Below are 12,368 nucleotides of genomic sequence, written 5' to 3'. Positions count from 1 at the left end.
ACTCAGGCTCAAGGCCTGCCTCATCCCAAAGGTCTACCCTTCCTCATCTCATCCCAGTCTCCTCTGGATGCGAGACCATGAAGTCAGAGGACCTGATTCTGTGCAGTGGGGTCTCCAGCCCCATGTCTGTCCCTACCCCCACTAGGCACCAGGCAGGACCATCTGGCTGGCTCTGTTCTCACATGCCCCCCACCCCACTTCTGAGGTTCGTAGCCCTAGGAGGGAGCTCTGAGGAGAGGATGTGACAGAGAGAGGGTCAGGAATGAGGCAGCACCAGGAATGGGAACAGCTTCAGGGAGGGCAGGTGTGAAGAGGTATGGGCAAGGGAGGATGCAGGGGAGGAGACAGGAGAAGAGTGGGCAAGGGGATGCAAGAAAGGAAGAAGCAGCTGCCGTGACAGCTCAGGTCCCACAGTCCTGTGGGCCTTGGGGTGGAGAGGTCGGGGGTAAGGCCCTGCACAGAGGGTCAGGCAGCATCTCAGGGCAGCTGTAGCTAGCTGGAAACACTGTATGTTTGAGGCATTTCAGAGGGGCCAGGGAAGAGCACTGGCTCTGGAAACTTCCACCTAGACAGCATGAATCCTGCTGACACTTCATGGGCCAAAGCACATCAGGCAGCCATTACCCAGCCTGGGCAGTGAGGACAGGCCAAGAGGCTGGCAGCTGCTCTCCAGATTTCTGTCACCCAGAAAGGACCCCATTCACTGCCCCTGACACAGGGCCAGTCAGCTTCCCAGAGGATATGCCCACCCTCCAAAGCCAACTGTCTACCAGCAAGAGACCAGCTCCAGGAGCTGCAAGCCAGCACACACCCCACCAGCAGCCCTGCATGTGACAAGGGGAACAGCTTGGGACCGCCCCCCAAGAGTCCTCCCTGGTGGAAGTGTCACGCCAGCACCACCTGAGGAGCTCCAAGGTAGACCCCCACAGTGTTCCTAAACCAAAGCCAATGTGGCCTGGGGTGGTGGCCATCAGTCTGCCTCCTTGGGCCTAGGGTTAACTGCCATTGACCCCTAAGTGGCATAGCCAGGCTGTGGCCCTTTCCTGTAGACGATGCCAGTCAAGGCACACACAGGCAATGCATAGACTCCAGGGCTGTATGTCAGACAGGGCAATGTGACACAGGAGAGGTCAGGTGGCGGTGCTGCTGCAAGCCCACCCCTGCTGGCAAGAGTCAGTCACGTGCGTAGAACAGCAAACCAAGCTCTGGGGGACAATGAGATTACCAAGTGCCTCTGCTAGGCTTACAGAATGACCCTTTCCTACAGACACTGGGTCTTGACGTCAGTGGACAATGTCCCCAGTGGAACCCAGGCAGACCCTTGGCGTGTCTTCTAAGGGCTGGAACAGGACATTGGACTTGTGCACAAGTCCACTCACAGCTGTGCCCACCTTATCACCCCAAGGCATTTGCTGGGTACTGTGAGTGTCACTTATGACAAGGCATAAGTCCACTGGCACTTGGTGCCCATAAACCTCCACTGAGACAAGTACCCTCTTTTTAGATGACCCAGCAGTTGGCCCATCACTAACCTGCTGGCTCAGCAGCCTCCCCTGAATCCCTAAGGTCTCTCCTCATTCCAATCATCACCTGCTTCCAGTTAGTTGTCCCCATCCTAGACCAGTGGAGGAGGGTGGGTGACAGGGCCAGAATGAGACCTCACTGTGTGCAGGGAGTCAGGAAGGCTAGCCCGGGATCAAGCCCCAAGGAGATGAAGGAGCCTGATTGGAGCAGCTGGAGGAGAGCACCAGCATGCTCTCACTTCCATGTCCCCGCCCCCTCTCCTAGAGGTGGGGTACAGGGATCAGGTGGGATTGATGAAGTAGCCTAGGGCCTGGCCCACAGCCAGCCTCTCCTCAGTCTCTGCTCTGACAGCCAACCGAGGCCAGCACATTCTTGCATTTTACCCCTTAGCCATAAGAACCCCAAAAAAGAGACACTTGGTGGGGCTGGAGAGATAGATTGCTCAGTGGTTAAGAGCACTGGCTACTCTTGCAGAGGACCCAGGTTTGGTTCTCAGCACCCACATGGCAGTTAACAACCATCCATAACTCCAGTTCCAGGGTTAACAACCATCCGTAACTCCAGTTCCAGGGGATCTAATGCCCTCTTCTGACCTCCGTGGGCATCACGGGACAGAGTGCACTTACACACATGCACATAATACACTTATATACATAAAATAATTTGTAAAACCAAGACACACTAGGCAGTGAGGACAGGGGACAGGCTGTACCACAGCATTGACCTGCGCCCACCCTTAGGTACCCATGTGTAAAGTCGTATCCTCATTCTCCTGCAGTCGGAGCCCCTTGAGGGAGGATCTTGCACAAGAGGTCACCATCAGAGTCAGTGCCAGTGAGGGGCATTCTCTGCCAGAGGCAGCTGGAGGGCTGTGCCCAGAGCTCTCAGGACTGGCCAAGGCTGGCTACAGGAGGCCCAATGCACATCGGTTTCTGTTTCCCACTTCCCCAACACAGAGCACAAGGACACAGTTGGGAGACAAATCTGGGAACTGACCAAAAACCCGAGTCCTTCACAAAGCTCTGTACAGCTGAAGCTAGGGGTCTGAGGGCCAGCAGCTAGCAGCATTGCCCTAACCCTAACGCCTGCCTGGTAGAAGCCGTGGACTTCAGCACAGACCTGCTGGACAGTTCTCGGCAGGCAGGAGCTCAGGCAGTGGGCCCTGAGGACACACCAGTGGGCCCTGAGGACACACCTTCAGGAAGACCCAGGGACTGGGATGTCTCAGCACCACCTGGGCTTGCCAAAGCTTTCTCTGTGAATTAGAGAGGGTAGGCAGGGGTCTCCAGAGCTTGCACCCAACAGCCAGGGGCTCTCAATGTAGGGTGGGCAGGGGTCTGGGGCTGCTCAGGGTCATGTTAGTTTCAGGGTTCCCGAGTCCCCCGACCCACCATACACATGAACTGATGGGCTGAGGAGCAGCCTGCTCTTCCAGACTACCAGTCCTAGTCAGACACCACAAAACACACGCATACCTACGATACCTGTGCCTTGACTCACAGACACTGAGCCTGCAACAGCAGCCCCCAAACCCAGGCAGGAGACCTAAAAATATAGACTCCCTCCAGAGATGCCCACACCACATGCCCAGCATCTTCTAGATGCCAAGACAGTATGGCAGTGTCTTCCACTATCTGCTGGCTCCCAGCTCCTGAGGCCACATATTGAGGCCACAGGCTGTGTGTGTCAGCACAGAAGCTCTATGGAGAAGGGCATTGGTGTGTGAGGCCTGGAGCAGATAATGTGGACAGGTAGGTCACTTGACTGAGTCCTGTGCCCACTGTCCCCAGTGGTCATTCACAAAGTTCTCATACTTCAAGAGGATGGAAGTCCCTCTACCTAACGATGGATGCTAAGAGCCAATGGGCAGGGAGGGGAACTGCTGCCCTGCCCAGCATATGGGAAAAGCAGGAGGAACTCTGAGCCCGGAGGCTTTCCTCCTAGTCTCACCTCCTGCAGGGTTCAAGGCAGATGGTAGGGCCTAAGGCAAGCCTAGTACCCAGGAGAGGCTACTGCTGTACTTTCCCAAGAGGCCTGCCCCACCTACACTTTCTAAAGTATCAGCCTCTCCGCCCACAACAGAGCTAAAATGGATCCCACTCCTCTGGCATGGTACCTACCCCCACTGAGACAGAGGCTGCATGCATACACGGTGTGCAGTGGACATTCTGAATGTGTGAGCTGCCATCACTGGGCAGTGCCGGGTCCGTATTTGCTGCCTGGCCTGGTGCTGGTGGTATTTGGCACCCATGAACCACAACGGACAGACTGAGGTAGTGCAGAGATGGTAAGAGAAGGCCGGCTATGGCCTCCCACAGTTCTTCAGGTCAGTCCTGAAGAGTACCCTGCAGGGCCAGCTGCTAGTGTGACAAAAACTCAGGTCTTTGGGACAAAAGGCAGAGGACCCCAGGGGCTGATCCCCAACCTGGGGCCCAGCAAGCACCAGCCACTTCCAGGCAGCAAATGCAGGTGGCTGGCAGCAGAGGTCCAGGCCCCAGGAAAGAGCCCTCTACACTTACAGTCCAGTGCTGGACCAGTTTCTACTACTTTTAGAACTAGCGTGGATTTCCGGAGGGGTAACGGCTCTGTGATCTTGAGTCTTTTTGATATAGGTTCTGGAACATTTTACCAGGTAGGATTTGTTTCCAAATAAATGGGGGAAGCGATGAAGCAAAACGGGCTCCATGTTGCTGGTGATGAACTGGGCTGGGGAGAGGCGGGGTCTGCTTGTCTGGAGACCCCTGTCTGCATCCTGTCTGGAAATGCCATAATTCAGAGCAGACCCAGCACTGGGCACACAATTCCCACAAGAGCCCCAAGTCACAGAAATCCCACAGGGCTGCTGCTCCAAGTCCCTATTATCCCCTGTGCCCACCAGGCTGGAGACAGGGCACATGTGACAAGGCAGAAAACCAGCCTGCTCGCTATTTCAAGGGCCTGTGAAGCCAGGAGAGCTGCCATTCTGAGCCCTAAGAGGCTGTGGTACCCAGCATTCTCTTGGTTGGGCACATCTGGCCAGCCGGCTCTACCACAATCCCATCACCTTTCTCTGCCTCCTGTTCCACAAACGAGGACTCCAGGAAAATCCCCTCAGTGGAGCAGGCAGAAGGGCCCATCTGTCCTGTTTCTCCTCATGTCTCAGTCCCTTAGTCTGCCACATGGCCAACCCTGAGGGTGTTGCTGGTCACAGTAGGAGTCAGAGGCCCCACTCGGCCCCGCACAAGAGGGCTCCCCCAGCCATATCACCATCACACCCCTGCCACCTTAACAGGGAGACTAATCCCTGGAGATGACTGAATTCCCTACTGCAGTCTGGGCACTCAACTAATCCCCAGGGATAGCCCTGCTCTGGGAACTCTCTGCATGCAAACTGCACCACAGGATGGTCCTGATCCCAGGGCCTCCAGACAGTCCCAAACACCCCCTGCTATGGTCTGAGGCCTGCCTTAGCGCCTCAAGCTCAGGCTGGAGCTGCCTTTTAGGGGGAGGCAGGTTAGCATGTCCGCAGCCTCCTACCAGCCCTGAGGGAAGACACAATGAGACTCCAAAGAACCGCCTCACCAGACTTGAGACTGGGCATCATGAGAACTAGAAGCAACCAGGGAAAAGGGCACTGCCATTCTCAAAATCCAGAGGGACTCTGAGTGCCTCAACAAGGTCTAGAATAAGAAGGGTTGGCGTTCAGGCCATCAGGGTCAAACTGGCTCTGAGTGTACATACCCTCAGCCACTCCAGGTCCCCATTCATCTCTGAAGGACCTGATCCCACCAGGACAGGCAGGGGGCAGTCTGAGAGTGAGGCTGGAGGTGGAACTTGCAGCTCACTGCCTGGGGGAGGGACGGCACCTGCCCACACGGCAGAAGTTGAACAACCCCTTCATCTGGCCAATGGACCCCAGGGCCAAGTCATGAAGAATCCACCTCAGGGACTGCCTCCCTCACCCCAGCACCAAGGCCTGATGGTGGCCCCTCTAACCAGCACCTTTCCTTGGACAGGGATCTCTGGCCAGGATGGAAGACCTCTTGGCATGGTGAGGCCATGTGTCCAGAAAACTATCATCCAGGGGCCCAGGAACCCAGGTGAGCTTGTAGCCAAGCTAGACCAGGTGACAATATTCCTGGCAAGTTAGCCTCACTCTGGCTATGGGCCCCTGGAGCAGGCCTCAGGGACCCACAGCCATGTGACACAACCCAGTAGCCCTATTCCCTGAGCCCTGAGAGCCCAGCAGGTACTGCCACCCCAGCCTCCATGCTGACACCTTTGCCCTTGCAAGGGCTGCTGGGCAACTGGGGTGACTGGGGCTCCCTGGCTTAACTGTCCCAGCAGTGCCTAAGCAGCCACATTCAGATGCTCCCTGCGCAAACCGCCCACGGCTCTGAGCCTCAGCTGACGTGTAGCCACCCCCATCTGCGTCACTGGCCCTGCAGCAGCTGTCCTGGCTGCCCTCACGCCTCTGCCCGAGGGCCCAGGCCAACCCTAACCCTCTAGGACCTTTGGGCACAGCCTGAGCACACAGTGGGCAGCAACAGCATGAATGTCCCTGAGGCACCGCAATCCCCTAAACGGCCAAACGACTCCTGCTCAGAGACCCTCAAAGGACCCCAGGACTCCTACTGGCCTCTAAGCTAGCCCTATGACCTATCCTGGCCAGTCCAGAGCCCTAAGAACCTAGAGCTGTCTATTTAATCCCAACCAAGCTCATGAAGATGCTGTGGTCACTCAGGGAAAGTGGCTCTGTCCTCCCACACAGTTAGGAAGTAAGGACACTGGCTCTACTCTACATAGATGGACCCACATGACCCTCACAGTGGGCCAGGGAGGCACTGCTGAACTCTAGTTCAGAGGCAAGACCCTATACCCAGCCCGAGGCCTGCACACCAGAAGCCACCCTCAAGAAAAGGGGAGGCTTCTATCGAATAGCTGGACTCTCAGGGCACCATCTGATGGGTGGGGCTGGCTCCCATCTGCTGGGATCCAGAACACTGGTCCTTCAGAGGCAACGAAACAAGGCCTGGACCAAGCGGACTGGCCCCTGAGCAGTGGCTGGCCTGACACAATCTCTGTTTTGTCTCTGCAGCCTCAGCCAAATCCCAGCCTCCATCTTGCCCAGAGCCCTGGGCAGCCTGGCTCAGCTGGGAGAGGCCTTGCAGAACTCTGCCTGTGGGCAGCTTGGCCACCTTTGGCTGGGACCTTAGTAGCCAGAGAACACTAGGTCTCAGCTTGAACCAGGGAGGCCCTCTGATGGATCCACAAATTTCTTGCAGGGTCAGTGTAAAGGGCAGAACAGGGGACCCCACCCCAACACAGAGGAGGCGAAAAGACCCTCATCTTCCATAGCACCCCCAGGAGACCTATGCCAGGCACCCTTCCTGGCTCCTATGAGACACTATGCCCAGCCTTGGATCCTCACAAACGTGCCAGGAAAACCCTTTCCCACAAACGGAGGCCTGTTCTAATTTGCTTTTCGGTGTGGTGATTAGAAAAAAAATGACCAAAACCAATTTGAGAAGGAAGGGTTTACACTTCCAGGTCAAAGTCCGTCATTGAGGGAAGTCAGAACAGGAACTGGAGGCAGGAACTAAAGCAGAGACCATGGAGGAACGCTTGCTTCCCTGGCCTGCTAAGCTACCTTTCTTTCTTTCTTTTTAGCCCCAGCTGGCCTGGAACTCGCTATGTAGACCAGGCTGGCCTCGATCTCACAGAGATCCACCTGCCTCTGTGGAGTGCTGGGATTAAAGGCGTGCGCCACCACACCCGGCTTCGGCTACCTTTCTTATGCAGCCCAGGCCCAACTGCCCAGGGATGGTGCTTCTTCCGGGCTGGGCCCTCCTCCATCAACTAGCAATCAAGAAAATGCCACAGACACAGCCACAGGCCAAACGACACAGGAACTTCTTCAGTTGAGACTCCCTCTTCCCAGGTGACGCTAGTCTGTGTCAAGTTGAAAACAACCAACCAGCCTCATCTAAAGCTCAAAGCCCTTCCGGCAGTGAGTAGCCAGTGCACAGCCTCCAGGGCCAGCGGTGCAGAATCGTCCCCATTAAGTTCTAATGTGGGGCCACCAGGCCTGGTCCCACAAAAGTCAGCCTGCCCACATGGGTGGTAACCCTTCCCAGGGACCCTCTGAGTCACTAGGTCACTCCAAAGTGACCCTCCTTACAACTCTGCCAGGGCCCAGACAATGGGACTTCCAGTGACTTGGCCACCTCAGCAATGGCTGGTGGCTGCTCTGGGGAGGGCCTGTCATTCATTGTGTGGCACAGACATGAGGTGCCAGGGCAGGGGCAAAAATGAAATGCCCTTACCTAGCCCGTCCCGCACTCAGGGCCACTCCACAAACACCAGAAGAGAATCCAGAAGGCAACCAGAGCATGGCGTACACACTGAACAGGCAGTGTCCAAGACTGGGCCTGGCTGGCACTGGTAACAGATGCGGTACAGACCTTGCCAGCCTCAGGTTGCTGTTAGGTGACTGGTCGGGCAGAAAGGTGATACACGGCAAGGAAGGGGGCGTCCACACTCCAGTCACCCCAGTCTACACATGATAACAGCTAGTTACCCCCACACGAAAGAAGAGCTCTGGCCACCTCAGGCAGCCAGGGATAGGGTGGGACTTGGAGCTCCCCGCCCCCCGACCAGCTGTGGTGATCTTTGCTGGCCTCAGTGACCGTTCACCTCTGAGCTGCCCAAGGATCTTCCAGAAACAGAGCCTAGGGAAGAGCGGTAAGGGCCTCAGCTTCGGGTCACAGTGAGGGCCAGTGAGGCCCTGCTGCAGTGTGCAGCCAGGGCAGCCACACAGCGTCTTGTTCCAGTGCCTCTAGACACAGCCCCCTCCCCAGGCAATGGCAGGGCACAGTGCACTCTGGAAGCCCATCCTGCACAAGCCTATCACAACAGGACTCAGGGCACAGCTGGGCCTCAAAGCCCACATGGTATTCCATGTCAAGATGGGCTCTATCCCAGAGCACACGGTATACCTCAGAGTGAGCGCACCTGTGCCTGCCGTGCAGCGTACCTTTCTAGTACAAGCAGACCCCACCCCGACAGCCAGTGACAGACCAGAAACCCATGTGCACAGGGACACAGATGCACTCAGGTGTCCCAGTGGGCCAGGCCAGGACAGGGCCCTGGAACACCCCGCCAGGAACTGCCTATCTTTGAAATGCACCTCCTCTTGATCAAGACTCTGTGCCCAGCTACCTGCGGGAACAGTTGTCAGAGGGAACAGGATCCGGGCGAAGTGCGCACTCGGGGGAGGAGGGCGGCGGTTCCCGCAGGTTCAACCACAGTGGGAAGCCAAGCAGGGCTGAAGAAAGGCAGGAACCATGCAGTCCCCGGAGCTGCACACCACCTAACATGAGCTCCGAACGTGGCCCTGGGTTAGAGAAGGAACTTTCTCTCGGTCACTAAGAAGTACAACTCTAGACAAAATGCCGGAGTTGGAGCCCCAACGTCCTCGTTTATACAACTAGGTCAGATGGCTGGGATCTGATGTGGGAAGGGGGCTGCATAATTGTAGGACTCACAGTCAGGGCCAGAGGGGCCTCATGGGCGGTGAACACCAGACACTACCTGCCACCCACCTTCACTCCTGCAGAGGCCACCAGGTCCCATCCACTCAACTCAGTCTCAGGGGCACTGGGCCTTGGCCCCACACAGCTCCCCACTGGATGCACTAGCCTAGACCTTTACCAGCTTGGCCCATCTGCAGGGCCTGGCACAGCAGCCATCTGGCCCCAAGAGCCATCTTCACAACTACCTCTGGCTCACTTAACTGCCCTCCACCCATGGGCACCTACACTCCTGGGCTTGGGCCACCCACAGGATCTGCCACATCCCTCTCTCCCGTTTCCTCTACATCTGTCTCCCTTCTTACCTGTCTCCCCCTTGACCTATCTCTCCTCCCAAGTCTCTCTAACCTGTCTCTTCCCCAATCAGCTCTCTGCCCACCTGCCTCACCCTCAAGCCTACTTCTACCCCAAGATTCCTCCTTAGCCTGCCAGCCAACAGAGCTCCTAGCCAACTTCTTAAAGCCATTTGGGAATGGAAGGGATGTCTCAGGTCTCTCAACCTGACCTGTGAGGCCAGTCAGGTGAGCTTGAAGGCAGCCCCTCTCTTTGGTCTGGCTGACCCCTTTCTGAGGAGTGGAGGAGTCTGTCAGCTCTATCTCCTCCAGATTCCACAGGCCCTCCTGGACTGCAAGTCCACCCAGAGGGCAGAGCTCCAGCATCGGCAGGAAAGTGCCCTGCTCTGCCTGACAGGCAGAGTGACGTTGCCGTTGCCGCACAGCCTATGCAACCCTCCCTCCAGTCCTACCTCTGCCTCCTGAAGCACCTGGCTCTCCCCGCCAAGTCCAGTGTCTGGGGGTGCCCTCAACAGCAGGGGCTGTCTTCCATCTCTGCAGGGACAACTCAGGAGGGGGCTGGACTAACAAGTCTCAGATCAGGGAAAAGTCCCACAGTGTCCTTGCCAGTGGATTCCCACCCCAGCCCAGGGATACCTGCCCCTGGTGGATAGCTCTAAAACCCCCCAATCCCTGAACAGCTTCATGTGGCCAGAATTCCTGAGGTTTCCAAGCACTCTGGCTTCACTCGGCACCTGGACCCAAGGTGGGCTAGCCATCAGAAGAGATAGCCAGGGTTGCCAAGGGTGACTCTACAGGGACACACATGGTAAGAAAGGAGATGACTGCTCGACCACAGTCACAGCAGCTGGATGGAGAGGCAAACAACAGCAGAGTGATTGGAGCAAGTCCGCTGGGCCCAAGCCAGCCAGGCAAGGCTGAGCCACTGCCTGATGGGTGATACAAAGGAACAGGTACATTGAACCCTACCAGGCCTGGAAGGCTGAGGGAAACACGCCTCCCACTCCATCTGACTCCACGGAGGAAGCATCCTGGGGTCCACCTTCTCCTGGGTAATGGGCTCACACACCAGTCCACAAGGCTTACTACTATGAGACCATCCCATCCACAACCCAGAGGAATGGGTTCATGTGGACAGACAGACACAGTAGAGTAGCAAAGGTTAGCATTAAAATGAGCAGGTGGATGGGAGCCGAGGGCCATCTATGTTTGTGTCCCCACGACACCCACATGGTCATGGCCACAAGAAGTCCTCAGATCAGCATTAAGCAGGGCAGCAGTGGACAGAGGTCTGGCCTGCTCTCTCTCACCAAGCTTTCCTGGCATGAAGTCTGTCCCAGCCCCATCCAGGGATAACACACAGGCTTGCCGCCATTTGGTGCTGAGTGGCCAGGCCCAACAAATGCACATTCAGGGTCCACATCTACCAAGATGAACCCTCAACAGTAGAAAAAGACAGGTACCCTGGGCAGCCTATTGGGTTGCACATTTGCACCCTGATGGTTGGAACTCCCGAGAAGACTGAGGGCCCAGGAGTAACGCTGCAGATCTTTGCTGGCCATCGGCTATCACCGTGTCATTAACCGTGAGACCGCGTAACTCCACAGAGAGGACAGGGAGGCCAGCCCCTGCCCACAGAGACCACGAATATCACACATCGTTCACTGTTGTCAACACTTACATGCCCAGGGCTCCTTATAACAACATTTTATTGGTGCAATAATTAGATTATTTCACTGCCTTCTGCATTCTGCTGCCCTGGGGCCCTTCCCTCACCAGGAATATCACAAACCACAGTTGCTCATCCCAGGAAACATGCATATCTGGAACGCAGTGGGACACTAGCTGCTCGCGTCTCCCTCTCAAGGCCAGGGCTCAGTGCCTTGGGGTTCCCTGCCCCGCTTAAGGGTCAGCTCCAGGGCAGGAAGATACAGTTCCTGGGGGCCACTACACCTCCTGCCACTGCCTCAGTGACATCACAACCAGAACCTGGCCCGGCCCACTTTCTTTCCAAACACCGCCTCTATCACTGCCTCCCTGTGGCCCCGGGGTGCTTACAGAGGACCCCAAAACCCCCACCGGAATCGCACTGCACCCTCCTGCCATCCCCCACTCCCCAACCTGCACAGACTCTGGGGAACTTCTCCAAAGGGAACGGAGATGTGGGCAGTGCCAGTCGAACCTTTGGACAGGCAGAAGACAGGCCAGTCCTGGGAGAAGAAAGAAAATGGCTGAGTCCCAGCCTCCCACAAAGACGACTGTGTGAATGCGCCTGGCTGACCAGATGAGGGGGCTGGCTAAGCCCAGCCCGTCCCGGAAAGCTAGCCAAATGCAAGGTGGCTGGGCTCACTGTTGGCCTAGGGGAGAGCTGTGCAGAGAGGGAACCTGCCTGGGTAAAGACAGCGAGGGCCCTTGGGGAAGATAGCTTCTGCTGACGGCCCCGGTCTGTTCCAACAGCCAGACGGGGATGTATGGCCCAGGCTCAGAAACTGCCACCCTCTCTCTCCCCAGGGGAGCCCAACGTCGCTGACGCTCAAGCCTGGGACCGGGAGGAAGGCGCTGTCCAACCCTCCTACGGTGGCTGCGCTCTCACTCCCACCGCAGAGGGAGGTCCGGGCTTGGAAGAGTCTGGCCCAGTGGGCCGGGCGGTGGCCGCCGTCCGGAGGTGGGGGTCGCGCGGCCGGGGCGCAGCTGCTCAGGCAGCACGCCTATTAACGCGGCCGCGGCAGACGGCAGATGGGCGCCCCGCTCGTCCCCCTCCTCCCGCAGCACAATGGGCCCGGCGATCGGGCGCACAATGCGGGCCCCGGGCGCACCTGCAGAGGGACCGCCAGGAACCCGCCAGGCCCGGCTTGCGCTACCCAGTCCACCGTGCGCCCGGGTCCGGCGCCGCGTGTCCTTGGGCCGCGCCCGCCCGACTGCAGCCACCGGGGCTGCGGGGCTCCACCGCGGGACCCCGGCGCACCGCGGACGGGGGCGC

General features: G+C 57.5%; 1 protein-coding gene across 1 annotated transcript in view; it reads right to left on the bottom strand.

Annotated features, from left to right (window-relative positions):
• Brsk2 (BR serine/threonine kinase 2) overlaps window positions 1-12,368 on the bottom strand; it is a 55,508-nt gene that overhangs the window by 40,247 nt on the left and 2,893 nt on the right. Inside the window, exon 4 of the mRNA XM_008854457.1 lies at window positions 12,205-12,306. Within this exon, the coding sequence (XP_008852679.1) occupies window positions 12,205-12,306 (102 nt within the window). The remainder of the gene's footprint in view (window positions 1-12,204; window positions 12,307-12,368) is intronic.

This window comes from Nannospalax galili, unplaced genomic scaffold, assembly GCF_000622305.1.
Source record: "Nannospalax galili isolate Female #2095 unplaced genomic scaffold, S.galili_v1.0 scaffold507, whole genome shotgun sequence".
In the NCBI taxonomy this organism is placed as follows: domain Eukaryota; kingdom Metazoa; phylum Chordata; class Mammalia; order Rodentia; family Spalacidae; genus Nannospalax; species Nannospalax galili.
The sequence above is the reverse complement of the archived record's forward strand: the minus strand, read 5'-3'. Positions and strand labels throughout refer to the sequence as shown.